The sequence below is a fragment of the Panthera tigris genome, chromosome A1, assembly GCF_018350195.1.
Source record: "Panthera tigris isolate Pti1 chromosome A1, P.tigris_Pti1_mat1.1, whole genome shotgun sequence".
NCBI classification, from domain to species: Eukaryota; Metazoa; Chordata; class Mammalia; order Carnivora; family Felidae; genus Panthera; species Panthera tigris.
In genome coordinates, this window is record NC_056660.1 from 222582641 (window position 1) to 222604991 (window position 22351).

Sequence of the window (22351 nt, forward strand, 5' to 3'; positions counted from 1 at the left end):
ACTGGAGGACTAATTGAGTCACCTGGGTGGCGCAGTCAGTTAAGCATCTGACTTCGGCTCAGGTCATGATTTTGCAGTTCATGGGTTTCAGCCCCACATTGGGCTCAGCGCTTGACAGCTTGGAGCCTGCAGCCTGCTTCAGATTCTGTGTCTCCCTCTCTCTCTGCCCCTACCCTGCTCACATTCTATCTCTCTCGCTCTTTCTCTCTCTCAAAAAAAAAAAATATATATATATATATATATATATATATTTTTTTTTTTTTTTCATTTTAAATGGAGGACTAAAGGGGTGTCTGGGTGGCTTTGTCTGGTAAGTGTCTGGCTTCGGCTCAGGTCATGATCTCGCAGTTCGAGAGTTCAAGCCCTGCGTGGGGCTCTGAGCTGACAGTTCACAACCTGGAGCTGCTTTGGATTCTGTGTCTCCTTCTCTCTGCCGCTCTCTGGCTCATGCCCTGTCTCTGTCTCTGTCTCTGTCTCTCTCTCCAAAATGAATAAATGTTAAAAATAAAAATAAAAATAAATAAAAATGAAGGACCAATTATACTCCTGGAAAGCAATTCTGAAAAGATAGATTTGAGGACTGCAAACCAGTATGTATGTTTTACATACATGCATAGCCATGTGGATGTTTCAGCATATACATTTTATTAAATAAAATAAATTATTTATATATACTTAATTGCACCATAATATTATTGATTGCCTCAGTAATTGCACTAAGTTATTAGAAGCTTTTAATTGAACACTTGCTATGTTAGATACATTCTCCCAGTTTCTGGGATGCAAAGATGATTGGTATATTGTCTCCAAATGCTAATATTGAGATGTAGGAAGCCACTAACATATACATTATTCTTTTCACTTTGTTTTGGTTAGAAAACTAAAATGAATCCTTACAAAGCTGCCTTAAAATAATTAGACACCATAGCTGCTGTTTGGGGGCATAATTTACATAATATTTATTCCTTATTTTAATAAAAATGTGTCATTCACATGGGCCTCTAGGTGTAAACAGTGAATAAAAGACAGAAAACATTAACACAAAAGCAAGCTATACTTCCACCTTTCTCAGGGACCAAATGTTTGTACTAATTAAGGAAAGTACTTTGAAAAGATGTATCTTGCAATGAGCCCTGAAATGCAATTAACTCCCAGTTTGTAGAATTGATAATGAAAGGGAGTGTGAGTCTTAAAGGCATTGGTGAAAAGCTTTCTGACTTCAGTCTTTGTGTTTCCATTTTCTAAACTATTAGTAACATTCTCCAGATTTCTAAGAACATACCATGTCTAGCTTTTGTCTCTTTTAACTCAAAACAAGAATGTGCAATTTGCAGCAATATAACCATCACTTTTAAAAAAATAGAATCAGGACCAGGCTATTTACTAGCAATGTAGAAACCCTTGATTTAAACAGACTGTACTCATTTCCCAGTGTATTACAAATGGAATTTACGAATTTCCTGAATAGCTACTGAGAGATGAACAATCCTATGTTGGACATGAGAAGTGAGAGAGCTTTCTAGAAATGTGACCTTATATCATGTGACCTTTTAATGGCACATTAAAAATAGTGACTGTTCTTTGCTTGCTATCTGTGGGCCAGGGGCTTTAAATAGCATGCTAAATGCTCTTGAAAGAAACCTAAAGTGTCTATGTTATTCATCCCATTCTACAGACGAAGAATTGAGGGCTCAGAAAGTTGAGTCATTTGGTCAAGTTCACATAGTGATAAAGTGGCCGACTCCAAATTTAGATCCAGTTTTACTTTATGCCCAAAACCCTGTTTTTTTAAAAGCAGTAGTATGTGGCCTCCCATATATCTCAACTTACCACTAATAACAGCAACAACAAAAACTGCATTTACAGAAGTCACATATCATAAAGTAGGAAGCAGATGATTACACGTTTAGAAAGCCCATTGATTGAATTCCAGTACTAACCATCTTGTATTTGTGTGGATGTATTTCACACGCTAGGAAAAGAAATACTGAAGACAGTCGAGTCTCATTTTAACTCTTAGCATCTCAGAAGCAAAACTGTTCTTAATTTTAGAGTTTCCTCATATTGTAAAGTCTAAGACATACGCTACTTGATCTAGTGCAACAGTAAGAAAATTACAGAAGTCCTCAATATTTCTCATAGAATGAAGAGCTTTTGTATAAATTTATATGAATAAGTATAGTCCCCCCAACTTTCCTTCTTTTCCACTGTGATTCATAATCTGATTTTATCTATATATTACCTTATTGTTAAAATTTTTAATGTTTTCTGTGTATAATAACCGTAAAGCAACCAGAAGGAAATATTAATTGTGCATAATTGTGCCAAATGCTCAGCATGACACTTTTTAGGAACAATAGCCTATTTATATGCTAATATAAGAAACAAAAGAAAATTTTGATCAGACTTGGAAATATTGCCAATTTTTTTAAAAATTTGCTAAAATAGCTGAAGTGTTTGATCAGTCACTTTTGAGTTTAGTTCTAGCTTTAGTGAACAAATGCTTCCTGTATATTTACTGCATCCTTATAATGGTGCCTTTGTTTTTCCTATGCATTTCTAAATTTTCACATAGTTTGTGATGAGATAGGAGTTAGGAATACTTCATTAATTTGGAATGCCATAACAGCAAAAAATAAGAGATATTTCAAAATAATGACAAAGTCATGTCGCAAAGTTGAAAAGTAGAGTCAAAAAAATATTGAAGGAGGCTTGCATGTAGGATTCATATTCATGGAAGGAAGATGAAAAATAAGCAGAAAATGTGTTTCAAATGTATTCATGTGAAAAATATCATCTGATATACAATGGGTTTTTATTATACAGGCAAAATTTATTTATAAAACTTTAGCTTATTATAAGTCAAGAATACCTTACCTGGATCATTAATAGCAAGCCCTCATCCACCCTCATCAAAACTATTATAGTCTTCTAATACAAAGACAACTCATTAGGGACATTTCATGCAAACAGGGCAGAGATAGAGAAAGCAAGCTCCCACTTAAAATCAGAAGTCTTTGTCCATGACTTGTGTTTTGTATCATGTTATATATAGTATATTAATTAATTAATTAATTAATTAATATATATATATTAATTGTATCATGTTATATATAGTTAGCACATTTACACTAATAACTTGACCATTAAATGTCATGTGAATATGACATTTGAGAATGTAACGGGACCTAAAGATGACTGACGGGACCCTGTTCTTATATAGATGCAAATATCTGTAGACTAAGAAGGTTGAATGACTCACAGAGCTCACTAATCACAGAGACTGGATAAGAATGTGGTCACTTTGACCATGCTTCAATAAAGATACAGAAGACTTCTGCAGATTTTTCCAGTCGGGGGCCAAATTTATCTAACAGCTTTGCTTGTGGTGGCAACCACTCCAAATCACAGTCGTGACCCCAGAAGAAGAACTTATTTTCTGGGTGGGCCTGTGTAACTCATTTAGCCCTGGAATGAAAACTTAAACCCTGGCTTAGTGACACTGTGCTAGTCTACTGACTGGAAACAAAACACCCAAATAGAAATTTTTCAAAGAAATAATAAGTGCTTATCATGGTTCCATAGCATTCTAGAACTCAGGATTATTGGAATTTCTGATATCTCAGTTACGTAGAGGCATGAATAAAAGAGGGGAAGCATCATATTTGTGCAGAGATTTTAATTCTTTAGATAGTTTTGTTTCATTGGATCAAAGTTTTGGTTAAGGAAGTTAAAAAGCTTTCTAAAGTATATGTGTGCTATATGTGCTCCCCATTTTATTGATCACAATACACACTATGAAGTTGCAAATGGTACTTGTGTTTATTTTTTTTTTGAGAAAGATTATTTTCTGGATGTGTAGATTGTGGAGTAAATTGTATCTCCAGAGTAAGCTACGGGAACCTTAAATCTTTTGATGAATCTAAGCTATCCTGAAGATGTGTGACTTTTGGTTAAATTAAAGATGAAGCCACATCACTATAATATCCCACAGGGTGTATATTGATTAAACTTTATCCCATCTATTGATCATAGTCAGTAAAACTTACAAAAGCTGCTGTTGGGGAGGCAAAAATCTTAAATAAATTTGCTTTACCACTCACATTCTGTATCTAGAAGTATCTAAAATATGGCAACAGGAAGAGGTCTCCTAAACTTCAAGCCAACTGATGTTTCTCTAAGTAAATCACTGTAAAAATAGATTTCCATTACATAAGTTTTAAATTAATTTCTTATAGTGAAATGGACAGACTATAATGAAAGTAATAGGTGCCTCTGAGGACCGAAATTTTATTATTGAAATGAAAAATAACTTTCCAATGCACTTTAACATGACTAATAATTATCTTGAGTCTATGCCTACATAATCAAAGGGAAATTGAGTGTCAGATGACGAACTGGGTAATTTGTTTAAAGTTGCTTCTGTTAAGAAAAATACTTGAATAAAAGGAACCATTACTGAGATTCACTGTTTACTGTGGCCGTAACTTGTCTGCAGATTTGTATCTGCAGACAATAATTAGAATTAGAATTACAATAATTAGAATTAGAATAAATTCTAATTTGAATAATGAACTTTCGTCATATTTCATGAAATGCATTTTCTCTTTACTTATTTCATTAATACATATTTACTAGAAATATGAAATGATGCATATGTTGTATGACAGGAAAGAAGGTAGTTGTAGGGATAAAAATTATAACCCAGAGTTGTACATGATGATGGCAACTTTGCAAGAAAATCTCCTATGCCTAATGTGCATTATGCCTATGCATATGCCTGTCTCCTATGCCTATGCCATTTACGTGCCAGGGGGAAATTAGTTAAAGTTTGACTAGGGAACTGGTCCAGTTAGAGGGTTCTTAAGGACTACTGGCGAAATCTGAGCTGGCATAAGCTTAAATTGTATTTACTCTAGTCTATAGCCAGGAGATTACTAGTTCTTCACAGACAGCATCTTATTGATCATTGATCATAAAATTTCAAGTAGCATTGAATACAGATGTTATCTTGGTGATAATTTCACTCAGGATGCAGTGAGCATTTAGTGGTGGTAGGGATACAATGGTGTGTCATAATCATCGTATTAGAGTAAAACTTGTATCTGTCTCAACATTTCCTCCCTCCTACTACCCCTTTGACCACATATGTCTGTATATTTGTCCAAGGAATTAACTAGACATACTATGGAGTGTCACAATATTACAGCTTGAGATAATATCCAGAACTATGAGTTCATTGAAATACCGTGGAAGTATAAGTGGATCTGTCCTTTTATCAGTATTTAGATATCTCTCGATCACAGAGGAAAATAAATTAAGCCCTCATTGTTATAAAAAAAAAAAAGTTGTTTGTTTCCTGAATGATTCTAACAAATTTCAAATGTATATATAAAGGATATTATCTCTATATGAAAACATACTGCTCTAGATAAGTAAAATATGATGACTTATTAGACTGATTATTTCTACCAAATGCATATAAAAGAAGTAAAGACTCCTATGGAATGCCTTAATTAATTTCACATTAGGTATTAACAGGGTCTTCTTAATATTGTTGAATAATCGGTTAGTTTGGTTAGTTTATTCATTCACTTATGAGGCAAAGTCATACACCTATGCTACTATGGGTGAAAGAAAAAAGAGCTTTACTCTCATATAGTTTCCAAATAAAATGACTCATGTGCACTGAGTAAGGAATTATGAATAATTTAATTTTCTGATAGATCTTTTAGAAACAAACAGTAGTTATTGCTATTTATGCGGAGGAACTTCTTCATTCAATAATAATCCTTATTCAGATCCTGTTGTGCTTGCATCACTTTGCCAGAAAAAACAAAACAGAAAAGAACAAACAAACAAAAAAAGCACTTCCTATTTGTGAACCTTCTCAAGGTTTCCAAGAGAAAAAACCTTCCTACAAGGCATTAAAACAAATGAAATTTCTCTATTGAGGCCTATCATTTGACACTTAAACATAAAATCGTTTCAAATATTATCCTGTATGATCCTCACAATAAAATTATGACGTAGGTCATATCTGCATTTTGCTTACAAAGAAAGCTCAGACAGGTGATACATTAAGTTATAGAGCTAAAAAGTGGTTTAGCTTGACGAACGTCATTCACTTGGTTTCCAGACTTGTGTTAATTTCCTTACTGTGTAACACCATTTTCACACATGCTAGATCTATTTTAGAAACAAATTTCCAAAGAGTTCATCTTTGCATGCTGAAGAAATCAACGCCAGGACCTACAGCTTGTACACAGAGCAGAAGGATATAGATGTTTTCAAGGGGTCTAAAGAGGTTATTGCCTCTAAGGTATATGAAAATTGGGAAATTTGTTCTTGGGAAAAGCCCCTACAACATTCTTCTTTTTTATCTGTGCATCTTCAAGAGCCTATCTATGCATTTAGCCTTTAAAAATGCACTGCGAGTTGAAGTGTCCCCACCAAACACCTCTAGTCACCTCTGCTACAAAGAGAGCAGTTCCATTTTCTCACCAGCTTAGTTGAAGATATGATTAAATCATATAAATATGCTATAAATACAAATATATTTTATTTTAAAGTAAGCTCTTATTACTCAAGTGTAACACTATGTGTAAGGGCAATAATATTGATTGGAGCACTAATCTATGGGTGAAGGAAAGACATTCTTTCTTTATAGTATCTACGAGCGACAGTAGGAAGCTTCTCTTTCTCTTTTTCTCTTGCTAGGCCAGTAGCCAATACCAGAAGAATAGTGGTCTGAAAAGTGCCACCCAGTTTTGCAACCAGATCTAAGATATCTCACTGTGTCTCTCTCTCTCTTACTTTTAAATTCTGTACCTTCTCGATGATCCATAATGTACCTCTCCCTAATGCTTACCCTTCAAGACTGATCAAAACCATGTCTAAAGTCTCGTATTGCTTAGAATTTTACTATTCTGTCTGATTTTAAACTCTGAGCATCAATCATGTTAGTTTGCAAATAATTTCTTTTCCTTTTCTTGTCTGTTTGCTTAAGTAAATCATGTCTAAGTAATTCCCAGTTCTTATTTCCTCTCTTTGAATATCCCTCATTCCTTCCTTGTACTCCTTCAAAGAAAGATTTTTGAATGAATAAAGCCTTAAATATCGCCTACTTCTTTTTTAAAGGGAGCTTGCAAATATTACTTACTGCACTTATATTCTATTTTCATCTCTTGCCCTAACTAGCTCCTTGATGTTGGATAAAATTCATCACTCCATACCTCAGTTTCTTCCTCTATAAAAAAAAGGGCTATTAATAGTACCCATCTCATGCAAACTGTTTTCAGTTTGCAGTGAACTAACACTTAAAGCACAATATGGTACACCATGAAAGCTCCACGAATGTGATCTTTCTTTACCTCGTTTTAGATCGCTTTTGTAAATAACTCGTATACGTGTGTTTCCTTCAAGTCTTAAATATATCATCCTGGTATAGTCTTAAGTGAAGAGAGAAAGTAGAATTTGAAGAAAAATATATTTAAACATCTTGCCAAGTTACATATACTCTTGCCTCAGTTTACACTGGTTACTTTATTATACCAATGGACTAGAATATTAAGAAAAATACTTCTCAGAACTTTAATTTCTCAAGTTTTATCATTAATCCCAATTTAAAATTTACATCATCTACACAAATGGCTAATTGATTTTCTGTTTGTTGGATATCCCTGAAAATGCCAAATTAACATTAGCATTGAAAAACACCTAAATATTTCTATATGAGGTCATAAAGTATTAAGATGCTGTGTTGACTTTTTAGAGGTTTGTAAAAGGAAACAAGTGGAGGGGCGCCTGGGTGGCTCAGTCGGTTAAGCATCCGACTTCGGCTCAGGTCACTATCTCACAGTCCGTGAGTTCGAGCCCCACGTCGGGCTCTGGGCTGATGGCTCAGAGCCTGGAGCCTGCTTCCGATTCTGTGTCTCCCTCTCTCTCTGCCCCTCCCCCATTCATGCTCTGTCTCTCTCTGTCTCAAAAATAAATAAAAAAAAAACGTTAAAAAAATTAAAAAAAAAAAAGGAAACAAGCAGATGTTATTATGAAAATATTTTTAAAAGTTACCTACTGAGAATATTTTCATCTATTTTTATTTGTTTGGTAAACAGTTTCGTGGACCCATGTGACTTCTTAATTTTATATAATTAGCACTGAATGATTCTACATTTAATCCCCCAAATAGTTGTAAATCGTTTATTTTTTTCTCACATTTTCCTTTTTTTTCCTGAGCTTGTATTTGTGTGGCCAGGAAGAAATCCAAGGCTAGAATAAAGCAGAACTATTTAGTTCTACTTGAGTTGAAATTCAATTGCAGCTCCACATACAAAACTCTACATCCAAGCATCCCCTAATATCTAGCCCTTATACTGTAGATTTCCCAAGAGAGTCAGGACACATAGAAAGCTAAGAAGTAAATAACATGAGACTGAAGACACATACCTAGCATTTTACCTACCATTTGAAATAAAAGTTAAATATATATATATATATATACATATATATATATGTATATATATTTAAATATATTTATGTATATATTTAATTCAACTAAAGGGCATATTTATTCTGAAAGTATTTAATCACTAATGCTAGCATTTACATTACAAAGCTCTGTGTGAGGTACCTAAAAGAGAACAGATGATCCTGATACTGAGACAATGCATTTCATAGTCTTAGTTTAGCTTAGAAACAGAAATCCAATTTTTTTTCCCCAGACTGACGGCTCAGCTCTGAAGTGATCAGATTTTTTTTTTGTTTTTGTAATTGTTTTTTAATGTTTACTTATTATTGAAAGTCAGAGAGATTCAGAGCGTGGACAGGGGAGGGGCAGACGGGGAGGGAGACACAGAATCTGAAACAGGCTCCAGGCTCCGAGCTGTCAGCACAGAGCCTGACGCGGGGCTCAAACCCACGAACGGTGAGATCATGACCTGAGCCCAAGTCGGATGCTTAACCGATTGAGCCACCCAGGCGCCCCTGAAGTGATCAGATTTCTAACATGGAGCATGTTCTCCCATATTTCATAGGGATGTGTTGATAACAATGTAATCTGAGCTTTGCAGAAAACTTTGCAATTGAATATGTTTTAATTTTAGGTCTGACTTTCCAAGACAGAAATCACTGTTTTTAGGGTATCTAAACATGGAAAGTATCTTCAAGACAGGTTAATGACAACTAACTTTAGATGATGTAATAACCCAGATTTCCAACCGATTACATTTTTAAAAAAGTTATTCCTTTCCCATGACAAGACTTCTCACTTCTAAGCAATCCAGCCCTCATCCTCAGCATCAGGCCTCTGGACAAAGAATATTATGAGAATTTTTTGTGATGTGAATGCAAGTCAAAATCAGTTTCAGTGTACCATGACCTAATGTTTTGGGAAAGCCCAATGACATTGCCCTTCCCCACTGTTCTGTAGCATCTGGATTTTGTACCATTTCTCTGAAATCAGTTTTGCTTTACACCTGTTCTTCATGTTTAAATGCCTTCATTATGTTGAACTTTCTTCAATTAACATGTAGTTATTATTAAAACAGTCAATGCAAAATGGTCTAATTCTTGCTTTGATAACACAGTTTACAAGGGTTATATTCTGGCTCTTTTAGTGTTCTTAGGATGGTCTACAGTTTTGATTTGCATGATCTATTAATCTTCTATAATGTGTGAGCAGGATTATCCACAGGTTGTTACAAGGTTTCACACCTTTGCCTTAAATTCTACATATTCTGTTATGTTACATTACATACATTACATCTATTAAAGGCATGGAGTTGTATTTCAACATTTATACTCTGGTCCAGGAACTATGGTGAATTTTGAAATATTTCCACCATCACAATCATGTATCCTATGTATTTACCAGACTTCTGAGATTTCCCTCATGCTAAAATGGAAGAAGTGTCTCTGTTACTTTCAATGGAAATCCCTGTATTTGTTCTCTGGAACCCAATCCTGCTCACCTTCTCATAAATTTTACCATTTTAGGTATTTCACTCTTTCAAAAGGATCATTACCTTCAGCAAAGACAGTGCTTAATATCCCCAATGAAAGAAAAAAAAATATTGAACCACTTCTCTGATGATATATGGCAGCACTTTCTCTGATCTCTATTTTTGGGTGACGGTATCCAGTAAAGTATCGTGACTGTGGGGCTTCATATATCCACATTCAATATCCTCTTGAGTCCACTGTTTAAAAAAAAAACACACACTTTATATTTTATTGAAGAGATTCTTTTCAGGTTAACTAAAGATGCCCATCTTTCAAAATCCAATCAACCCTTACTAACCTCACTCGGCCTCTTAATAGAATTCACTATAATTGTTCACTTAAAATACCTTCCTTTCTTGGCTTCTGTGCCACCCCATTCCCACTTAGTCTCTTCCCCTAGACTGTTCCTCTCCTTTTGCTAACACCTGCTCATGTACAGATGCTGGGCTGCCTTAAGCCCAAAAGTTTGGGTGCTGTAGTGCTCAATACTTCACTTAGCTTTTCTCCTACAGTTCTCTCCCAGATGAAATTATACTGTTCCCAGGATTAAATTAGGCTTAAATTTAGGCTTATATATCTCAAATGGATATTTCCTATTCAGAAAACACACTTGAACTCCACACTCATACCCAATTCTCTGCTTTTTATTCCACATGTTTATCTACTTGACTTCTAAGGCATAGCATGTCAAAATCATTGATTTCTCCCAAATTATTTTTCTCCCAAAGGGAGTTATTTGCCCCCCTACCTCTATCCAGCTCCATAAATAGGCTTATCAATTACATGCTAGATCAAACACACGCACACCATCACCACCACCGCTTCCACATGAAAAACAAGTCATTTGTAAGTCATTGCCCTTCCAATAAAAATTCTATAGTCTGTGCCCAATACATAACATTATTTTATACAGTTCTTTCCATTTTCTTCCCTTTTTCACCCTTGTCCAAGACAACATTATTAACTTTTCTGAATTGTTAACTCTCTGCAATCTAAGAATCGAAGTAGCCACTATGATTTTTCCAGTACATAAATAGGTACATGATATCCTTTGTTTAACAATTCCCCTTTTGGGTGCCTGGGTGGCTCAGTAGTTGAGAGTCTGACTCTTGGTTTTGGCTCAGGTCATGATCTCAGGGTTTGTGAGATCACACCCTGCATTGGGTTCCTGCTGACTGCTTCCTGCTTGGGATTCTCCCTCCCTTTCTCTCTGCCCCTCCCCTGCTCATCGCGCATGTGTGTGTGTGCACTCTCTCTCTCAAAATTAATAAGTAAACCTAAAAAATATATATCTATATATCTACCTTTCTATATATATCTACCAATCTATATCTATCTATCTATCTATCTATCTATCTATCTATCTATCTATCTATTTATCTATCCCTCATTGCCTTTTTAAAAAGGTAAGAACTATCTACCATATGGTACATGGATTGCTTATCCTACCCCCAGCCACATACCTCTCATCCTTTCTGTCTAGCCAGTGAGACATACATTGTTTTTTAACCAAATCAAGTTCTTTCTTTAATTTGGATACTTGCATTTTGCTTTCTTGTATTGAAAATATTCTTCCCCTGGTACTTTGTACATAATCAGTTCATTTTTATTCTGCAGGTCTGGATGAAATGTTACTGAAGCTGAAGTTAAGGAAGAAGGGGGAAGTATTAGAAATTTAAGGAGAGGAGAAAGCACTCTTCTTTAAACAGTTCTAGAAATAGTTTGGAACATATGATTGTTGTCTATATTTTTAATTCATATTCATGTTAATAAACTGTTGCTGGATAATGTAAAACTCCAAAACTCAGGGGCAGATATTTAGAGCCCTCTCGTGTGTGTGTGTCTGAGCTAGCTGAAGATCAAGGTAACTAGCCTGGCTTGTGTTTGCCAGCTCTTTTAACCCCAATGCAATCAATCCTGCATCCGCTCATTTACTAGGTAGCTCTGCTTTAGCAGGCGGTATACCCTGAAGGGGGACAACCTTGTCTTTGTGTCTCTCATCTTCCTTCTGGGATCAGTGGATCAGCCAGCCCCACCATGTTCCTTTTGTGTCGGTGGCAGAGGATAAGGAGGAATATGCCATGTCTCCGGAAATCTTGCCCCAAATACGAAACAGGACACCGTCACTTTCAACTCATTCTTTTTCTTTCCTTTCTTTCTTTTTGATTTTTTTTTGAAAATTTTACTTAAATTCCAGTTATTCAACATCCAGTGTAATATAAGTTTCAGCTGTGCAATTTAGTGATTCAACACTTACAATACTCAGTGCTCATTGATTTGCTAAAGGAAGCTGGACACCAAATCTAGTGTGAAAGAGCTCTACAACCTTTTATGCATTGGAGAAAAAGGTGATTTGTGGCCAATAATGTGACCTACCTCCCATTCAGTTGCTTTCTCATTTTTTTTTTCACTAAACAAGGTGGCTAGGTGATGGAGATACTATGGTAGTTAACTGAAATGTTTTCATTTTTATTATATATTTCTCTTCAAATCTCAACTATATTGAAACTCTGGTATAAACTAATCTCTGACATCTCCTGTTATCCTAAAAATTTTGTACATATAGAAATGAAAGTTTAACTAAGGGTTTAGTTTTTAGAGTCAGCCTGGGTGGCTCTGTAGGTTAAGCATCTGACTCCCAAATGCTGCTCAGGTCATGGTCTCATGGTTCATGGGATGCAGCCCCACATCAGGCTCTGCATTGACAGTGTGGAGACTGGTTGGGACTCATTCTCTCTCTCTCTTTCCCCCTCTGCCCCTGCATGTGTTCTCCCTCTCTCTCTCTCTCTCTGTCAAAAAAAAGAACATAGTTTAGAGTTGTTGTTGTTTTTTTCTTCCAAGGTACTATAGACTTCCTAGAGGCAGTTTTTCATCTCTCCCTTATTAATCCCTCTGTTTTTAGTAACTACCATTGTATTCATGAAATTCAGAAGGGTGTTTTTCTCAATTTGAATTAGTAATTAGACTAAACATTAATTAAGGGCTGACAGAAAAAAAATAATTGATGTCAACTCTATGCAAATATAAGTTGCCAGGCAAATCCCAGGAGGCAAATATAGAAACTAAACATGTGCATTTACTATTTGAATATATCTGGTTTAATACTGCCCTTGTTTTAGTTTTATTTGTTGTCTTCATTATATCATTGTGTAAAAGGAAGGATTATCTCTTTCCTTCCCTAGATACTTCATTGACCACAGTGGCGAAGATGACAGAGTTTTCAACATCGATGCCAATTCTGGAACCATCAGAACCACAAAGGTTCTTGATAGAGAAGAAACCCCGTGGTACAACATCACAGTTGCTGCTTCAGAAAATGGTAAGCTACTTTATGTGTCCTAAAAAAGATGTCACTTGTACATGACGATTTCTACCGAGATTTTCTCGGGTGCAGGGCTCTCACCATTTCTATTTGTGGTGCCAGCATCTAGCAGAGCATATAGAACGTATTAGAGGCAGTTACTCGTTGTCAGATGTGGTGAATAAATCTCATACCTTTTTTTTTTTTTTTTTTTTACTTTAATCCTAGTGTACTGGTGGAAGATTGACATCACAGGACACTCCTTCCCCATCCCTGAGTCAGAGTATTTGGTTGGCCTCCTAGTCATGAGGCTTGTTCTGCGGGTTGCACGGCTGCCTAACATCAAAGACACCACTATAAACATTCATTTGAAAGTTTTTTGTAGACACATTTTTATTTCTTTGGGGTATATACCCGGAAGTGAGATAGCTCAGTCATATGGAAACTCTGTATTTAATTATTTGATGGACTGCCAGCCTGTTTTCTAAAGCAGCTACATTTTACATTCCCAAAAGCACTAGGAGGGTCCAATTTCTCTATATTATTACCCATATTTATTGTTATGTATCTTTTGATTATAATCATTCTAGTGGGTGTGGGGTGATAGCTCCTTATGGTTTATGCACTTTTATAATGTCCCCCGTTACCAATTAATAATTAGACTACCCCAGCTTTTTATATTCTGCCTGAATTTTTATGTTTTTACATCTGCAAAATTAGCTCAAGTGGCTCCCATTTAGAGAATTTTCTCCAGCATAATATTCTCTTTGAAAATAAGCATTCGCTAATTACTTTTAAATGAGTGTTATAAAGAATACATGAGTGGGTTCATTTATGATCATTCTGGTTAATTTTCATTTTCAAAATAACCAGACTAGGACTGGAATTACATGTTCTTTGTCACCTAATGACAAATAAATGACTGTCAAGTGATAAGAGCTCATTCAATATCAGTTGCAAAAATAAAGGAATTAATGGATTAATATATCCAAGAAGTGATGAAGACATTGAAAAGACTCAGAAAAGATTGTGTGGTTTTTGGGAACAGGTTCTGTGTAGAGAAGATGGAGGGAAAGAATCCCTGGAGAAAATGATATTTTTCAGAAAAGAAAAAAAAAACAGGAAACTTACTTTAAAATAACTTCCAGTTTTACTCCAGAATTATTTCAATCAGAAACCATACTTTAGTTTCTAAATCTCACCTCAGTCCAAATAATATTTGTATCAAGTAGAAACTAACTAATTTATGAATGTGCATGAGTATATGTATACCATGAAAATTATATTATTTGCAATCATTACCAAAAGAAATGTCCATTTTTACTTAAGTAACATCTTAAATATATATTTAATAAGTGCTTTTTTCTTTTTTTTTTTTTTTGCTATTTGTTAGTACTTCTTATGGGAAATCGGTTAATACCTATCTACAAAGTAAAGCAGTATAATAGATTGTATTATCCTGCATTTTATAGATGATAATTTTAGAAGGCTCAAAGCCTTAGGGGCACCTCAATAAGCATTACTAAACATAATGTAATCCTAATTATAAATGGGTATGTAGAAGGAGTGAGAAATAGTGAGGACTTCATACCCATATTGGAGACTGTTTCAGGAAGTGCACATTCATTCACCGGTTGCTTGTCATAAGTGCCTTATTAAATATCACTGGGGGCCCTTCCATTTACGGTTGTTCGTAAACAGTAACATTAAATTCAGCCACATTACCAAAGTATTTACTAATATATTCTGTTCGGAAATGTACTCGATGCTTTTTATAAACTGGATTTTTTTTTAAGGCTTGATTTTTTGGTAGAGCAGTTGTAGGTCCACAGCAACATTGAGAGGTAGGGACAGAGATTTCCCAAATAGACCCCACATCTACACATGTATGACATCCTTCATCATCAGCATCCTCCGCCAGTGTGATACATTTGTCACAACTGATGAACCTACATTGACACGTCATAATCACGCAAAGTCTATAGTTTAACGTGTTTCGTTCTTGGTGTTCCCTGGGTTTAGACAAAGGTATGATGGCGCGTATTCATTATTATAGTATCATACGTGGTATTGTCACTGCTCTAAAACCCCATGTATACTGCTTATCCGTCTCTACTTACTCTGATTTTGGTGACCACTGATCTTTTTATTGGCTCCTTAGTTTTTCCTTTTCTGGAATGTCATAGAGTTTGAATCATACAGTAAGTTGCCTTTTCAGATTGGCTTTTTCCCTCAGTAATATAGGCACACTTAAGGATCTGCCATGTCTTTTCATGGCTTGATAGCTCATTTCTTTGTAATAATAGCATCCCATTGTCTGGATGTACCACAGTTTGTGTATCAATTCAGGTACTGAAGGACACCTTGGTTGTTTCCAAGTTTTTGCAATCATGAACAAAGCCACTACAGTATAAACACATATTTGTAGGTTTTTGTATGGATAAAAGTTTTCCATTTCTTTGGGTAGTTACCAAGCAGTGAATTTACTGGATCATATAGTAAGGGTGTATGTGGTTTGTAAGAAACTGACAAACTATTTTCCAAAGTGGCTGCGCCATTTTGCATTCCCACCAACAATGAATGAGAGTTGCTGTTGGTCTACATCGTCATCAGCATTTGCTGTTGTCAGTGTTTCTGGATTTGGGCCAGTTTTTGTCAGGTACGTAGTGGTATCTCATTGTTGCTTTAATTTATATTTCTCTGATGACAAATATATGGAACATCTTTTCATACATTCATTTGCCCTCTGTATGTCTTCTTTGATGAGGGGTCTGTTAAGGTCCTTGGCCCATTTTTTAATCAGGTTTTGTTTTCTTATAAGTAAACTTTAAGGGATCTTCATCAGATGTGCATTTTACAAATATTTTCTCCCAGGTGGTCTGTTGTTTACTCATTTGTTTGATGTTGTCTTTTGCAGAAATGAAATCAGGTTTCTAAACATCTTAATATAAGTTTTGGAAGAGCTTGGTGCTCTATGGAATGACATTTAGAAGTTTTGTTTTGTTTTAAATTTTAGAGAGAGAGAGAGTTGTGTGAGTGGGAGGAAGAGCAGAGGGAGAGAGGGAGAGAAAGAGAGAGAGAGAAAGAGAGAGAGACTATCAGGCAGGCCCCATGCTCAGCACAGAGCCAACGTGAGGCTCAATCTCATGACCTTGAGATCATGACTTGAGCCAAAATCAATTCAGAGGCTTAAGCGACTGAGACACCCAGCTGCCCCTAGAAGCTTATAGTTTAAAGTACTATATATATATATATATATATATATATATATATATATATATATGTGTGTGTGTGTGTGTGTGTGTGTTTTGTTTTTTGTTTTTTGTTTAGCCTACCTTAAGTGTTGTGCAAGTAAGAGAAAGATGCCCCTTCTGGGGAGATGAAGCAGTGCACCAGGATTTAGGATTTAAGAGTATATGAGAGCAAACCACATCTGTGCACAGAAAAACATAAAAAACTAAAAAGAATCCCTTTCTTCAGCTGAACGGGCCACTTGCTAAGGGATCAGTGTGAGAGTATAGGGTGGCATAAAAATGCATGTGGGTCTCTGAACATGTAAGTAGGGTCCAAATGGCATGCAGCTCTTATTTACATGGTGTTCGATTCTGCTCTCTTTTCTTCTTTGGTTCTAGGTCAACTCAGCTGCCCAGTCACATGGTAAAGGCAGAAAGCATGAGTCTGGTCCATGAAAGCCTTCCCCACTGCTGCTAAATATAGCTAAAAGATATCTTGCTTTTGTATGGTCAACTTTCACAGACACATCATCCTAACAAAAATCTCTGAAATAGAGAGGACAGGCATTATTTTCACTTTATAGATAAGGAAATCGAGACTCATACAAAATATGAATCCAGATAGTTTGGTTCTGAGAGCTGTGCTCTTTCTAACATGGCCCTTTAGGGAAGCTGATGTTCATTGCATCAAGTTTTGGACAGATATTTTCACTGATTGAGGTTTATTTTATTATTTATTTTAAAAATGCATTCTGTGACATAAGACTGTCTCCATGATTTTAGAGAGAGAGAAACAGAACAAGAGCGGGGGAGGGGCAGAGAGAGAGGGGGACACAGAATCTGGAGCAGGCTCCAGGCACAGAGCCCGACGCAGGGCTCGAACTCACAAACTGCAGGATCATGACCCGAGCCGAAGTTGGACACTCAACCAACTGAGCCACCCAGGCACCCCGATTATCTCCATGATTTTAAAGAAGACACTAAGAATTAGATAAATGCAGCAAGCTGTCTTTGATTAGAGAAATAGAAAGAGTTGTATTCTCATCACATATCACAGTTCTTGGAGAAGAGTACTTTCTCACTAAATGCGTGGAATATTTCTGTACAAGTAACAATGCCTTCCATTCATATGATCCATAATATAACTATTTAGTCATTTCCATTACATTTCTATTTTTGGGTAGCAAATAATCACATGATTTCCATAGGTGAGAAGTCCAGGAGGGTTCCACTAGATTCCTTGTATAGGGCCCAGTAAGACTGAAGTCAGGTGTCAGCTGGGATGGGTTCTTATCTGGAGGCTGGGGAAGAATCTGCTTTAATCTCATTCTTCTTGTTGCCAGAGTCTACTTGCTTAGGATGTAGTTATGAGGTTTCCATTTTCTTCCCGTCCTCAGCAAGGGCAGCTTTCTTCTCGAGACTGCCTGCATTCTTTCTCATGTGGTCCTTACCTTCTTCAAAGGAGCAGCAGTGTATTGAGTCCTTTTCATGCTTTGAATCTCTTTGACTTTCTCTTCTGCTACCAGCTGGAGAAAGACTCTGTTTGCAAAGGAGTTCACCTGATTGGGTCAGGCCCACCCAGATAATCCCTTTATTCTAAAGTTAACTGAATTGGGACTTGAACAACATCAACAAAACCCTTACACAGCTGTACCTAGACTCATGTTTGGTTGAATAACCAAGAAACAGGAATCTCATGCTGCCATCTTTAGAATTCTGCCTATGAAGACCCTAAAATACCTGAAAAAAGATGAAAGCTTGTTCCTTCTACTAAAGAGTAAATATTGTTTCAAACTTGCATGCCATGGCCTTCTCTTCCCCTTATGTGACTCCCTGTTAGAATAGTGGCAGTAGTGGGCCCTCAATAAATCATTCTTTTTTTTTTTTTAATTTTTTGTTAACATTTATTTATTTTTGAGACAGAGAGAGACAGAGCATGAGTAGGGGAGGGGCAGAGAGAGGGAGACACAGAATCTGAAACAGGCTCCAGGCTCTGAGCAGTCAGCACAGAGCCCGACGCGGGGCTCAAACTCCCGGACCGCGAGATCGTGACCTGAGCTGAAGTTGGACGCTTAACCGACTGAGCCATCCAGGCGCCCCAATAAATCATTCTTAATATATCTTTCTCCACAAAATAGCTACTGTTTTCCTACATTTCCTTGTTTATGCCTAAACTCAAGATAATGCATATTTTTGTCCCCACTACTCTTCAGAACCTGGTATTATGGTCTTAACTTACTAATAGCAAAATCCAGCTAATACTGTTCATTTCTGATCTCTCCCTGCTTTCTTGGTCATATTTTCACTTGAATTTTCTCCTTTCTTCGCAAGACCTCTAGTACTTTGGTATGGTATAATTTATCATTTCTATCCTAAAATATGTATTAATTAACTCATTCCAGATGTATTAATAAATGATACTTGCTAAGCTTGTCATATGTTAGGCGCTAAAGACATTGAGGACCCTACTTCACTTTTGAGGAATTCAAGAATCTCATGCAGAAGACGAGATAAATATGTAATTGCATTATGGATAATCACTGTGGCCATAAGGTTTTTAGGGTTAGGAAACATAAAGTCATGGTAGCTTAAGCTCTCTTGGGGAATTAGCAAAGGTTTCATAGAGAAGGAAAATGCATGGATTCAGTTTTGAGATGAAGGTTGAGTAAAGGTTAGCCTGCATTCTGTGTCCAGCTGTACCTGTATCAGTCAGGGTTCTATAGAGGAACAGAACCAGTAGGATTCAAGACCAGAAGGATTCAGAACCAATAAGGAGATTTATTGTAAGGAATTGGCAGTTATGGAGGCTGGGAAATCCAAAATCTTCAGAGCCAATGTCCCAGGTCAAGTCTAAAAGCCAAAACTGGGAATAGTCTTTATCTCAGTTTAAAGGTAATCAGGCAAGAGAATTTTCTCTTATTCAAGGGAGGGTCAGCCTTTCCTTCTTTGAAGGTCTTTAACTGATTGGATAAGGCCTGGCTGACTCACATTATGAAGAACAATCAGCTTTACTTAAGTCTACCAATTTCCATGTTAATTTAAAATCACCCTCATAGAAACAAACAGAATACTGTCTGACCAATTATCTGGGCACACCATGAATTAGAGACTTACGTAGTCCAGTATCTAGGGTTTTATCAGGCTCCCTAAGTAGTTTTCACCCATGCTTGTTACAGAACCACTGGTTTATGGGATTTTTTTTTTTTTAAGTTTATTTTAAAAAGAGAGAGAGGGAGCACTGGGGAGAGGCACAGGGAGAGAGAGAGGAAATCTTAAGTAGGTTCCATGCTCACCTTGGGCTCAGTCCCAGGGCCCTGGGATCATGACATGAGCTGAAATCAAGAGGAGACGCTCAACCACCGCTGACTGAGCCCCCCAGGTGCCCTCATGACTTATGCAATTCTAATGTAAATTGATTTTAAGAAACATTGCTTCCTTCCAATCACAATTTAACTTATGTCATAGCTCCATTTAGGACTAATCCCAAAGACATCAGTACACACACATGCCCTGCGTGCCTAAGAAACTAACGCAGCATAGAACATGTGTAGCTTTTCTTTATAAAACTCAGCCCTGTCTGTTCTCAGCTTCATTCTCAGAAAAATTGTCTATGGCACTTTTAATCACAGATCCTCATGTTCTTTCAATAATTTTATAATCCGTTCCTCTGCCAATGCCTTCTTCCCCTTTTGTTCTGCTTTACAAACATCTATTTACTTTTAAGAACTAGTTCATATGTCACAGCATCTGTGAAACTTTGCTCAACTTCTCAGGCAGATTTTACAGTTCCTCCTATGCTCTCACTTGGTGCCTGCCTTCATAGAGCACTTATCACTTATTGGATTTAAGTATAACATTTATCATATTTTATTGTAATACTGTTCACCTCTACTAGATTGTGAACATCTCAAATCTAGGAATCAGGTCTAGTTTATCTTTGTTTATCATAGCATTCACAAATATTAAGAATATTTCCTGACACATCAAGCTGTTTTAAATACGTGAATATTGTTTGTCCTTCATTTCTGGATCTACTTTAATTGCCAAATACTTCATTGTGGTAACTAAACTATATATATTTCCCATTTTGCCTTAAATATCCTATTTGTCCTTATTCTGTGCCCTGAATATGAGAGTTTATTTCACCTGAGCAATACACCAAAATGGGACCCCCTATTGTTCATTCCTTGCTGATAGCTGTTGGCAAAATCCAGGGATGTGCTACTGTAATATATACTTCTGATGAGTCCAAAAGGTTCCGCTCTTACCAGAGTTCACAAGTTAAAACAATAACGTTGTTTTTTTTTGCATTGTTACAGTATTCACCTCAGCTATTTGATTTCTCTAAACAAATTATGTTCATAACAGTCCAGAAACCAAAGTTTACATGCTGTTTACAGTAAGACCTTGGTTTGCGAGCATAATTTGTTCCAGAAACATGCTTGTAATCCAAAGCACTTGTATACAAAGCCAATTCCCCATAAAAAATAAGGGAAACTCAGATGATTCATTCCACAACCCAAAAATACTCATATAAACATGATCATAATACTCTAATATAATACAAAATAATAAAGAAAATACAAACTATAGGGATGCCTGGGTGTTTCAATTGGTTAAGCATCCCTCTTCCCCTCAGGTCATGATCTAGCAGTCTGTGAGTTTCAGCCCCACATTGGGCTCTGTGCTGACAGCTCAGAGCCTGGAGCCTGCTTTGGATTCTGTGTCTCCCTCTTTCTCTGTCCCTCTCCTGCTCACACTCTGTCTCTGTCTCAAAAATAAATAAACATTAAAACAAATTTAAAAAAAAGAAAATACAAAATATAAAGAGAAATAAGTAAATTAACCTGCACTTACCTTTGAAAACCTTCGTGGCTGATGTGAGACAAGAGAAGAGGGTTATTGTGTAGGACAACTTTCATGATTACTAATGGAATCACTGCTGTCTATTTACTCACTGGAATCTTTTTCTTCATGGAGGCCATTGTATATGCTCATATGGATGTTGACTTTATTAATAAACTCTTTCTTGTCATATACTGTATTTAATGTAAATGGCAATAAGGCAGCAGAAGAAAGGGTCTATATCTGCAGGCAGCCTGTCCTAGAAAGAAGCAAAGCATTCCTCAGCTTACTCTTGGATGGAAAAGCAAAGGACTGTCCATAGATGCTTTGAAGTGACAAAAAATATACTAGTGCCAGTTGTGGGCTCCTTCCAGCGTTCTGAAAAGTCACTGATTTGTGTCAAACACTGCAGCTTGAGAACAAGCATCTGAACATGGGAGACAATCACCCACAATCCTGCAGGGAGGGAGAGGAGAGAGAGAGAGAGAGAGAGAGAGAGAGAGAGAGAGAGAGAGAAGAACCATTGGCTCAGTTGTGATCATGTGATATTCAGCATCGTGTACTACTCATGTTGCAAGACATTGTTCATTTATCAAGTTAAAATTTACTAGAAATGTTTACTCATCTTGCAGAATACTCACAGAACAAGTAACTCACAGTCCAACGTTTTACTGTATTTATTCAATCTTTTTAGTTTTTTTTTTTCAATTTTTGTGCAAACATATTCAAAGATTAGGATCTACAAATTTCAAATTTAATCCAATTGTAACTTTGGGTGATGGGAGTTAAATTTAGATTTTATTAATTCATCCTTGTTGCTTTTTAATCTGAAATAAAATTTTGTTAGCAGCAGCATGAAGCAATACAAAATTCCATCACTGAAGAGTGGGTGGTTAAAGTCTCTCGAGGTTCTACATATTATTTTGCTATTGTCAGTGTGCTTATTTTGATATATGAAATTCGCCTTTCA

The 22351-nt window shown here is 36.3% G+C and overlaps 1 protein-coding gene across 5 annotated transcripts in view; it reads left to right on the forward strand.

The window, feature by feature from the left end:
* The window catches only part of CDH18 (cadherin 18), a 526050-nt gene that overhangs the window by 451831 nt on the left and 51868 nt on the right, over positions 1-22351 (forward strand). For all 5 annotated transcript variants that reach the window (XR_006221469.1, XM_042997273.1, XM_042997280.1 and 2 more), the window contains one exon: positions 13185-13321. Coding sequence is in view for 4 of the 5 variants with exons in the window: in XM_042997273.1 (XP_042853207.1) it covers positions 13185-13321 (137 nt within the window). In the remaining variant the exon portion in view is untranslated. The remainder of the gene's footprint in view (positions 1-13184; positions 13322-22351) is intronic.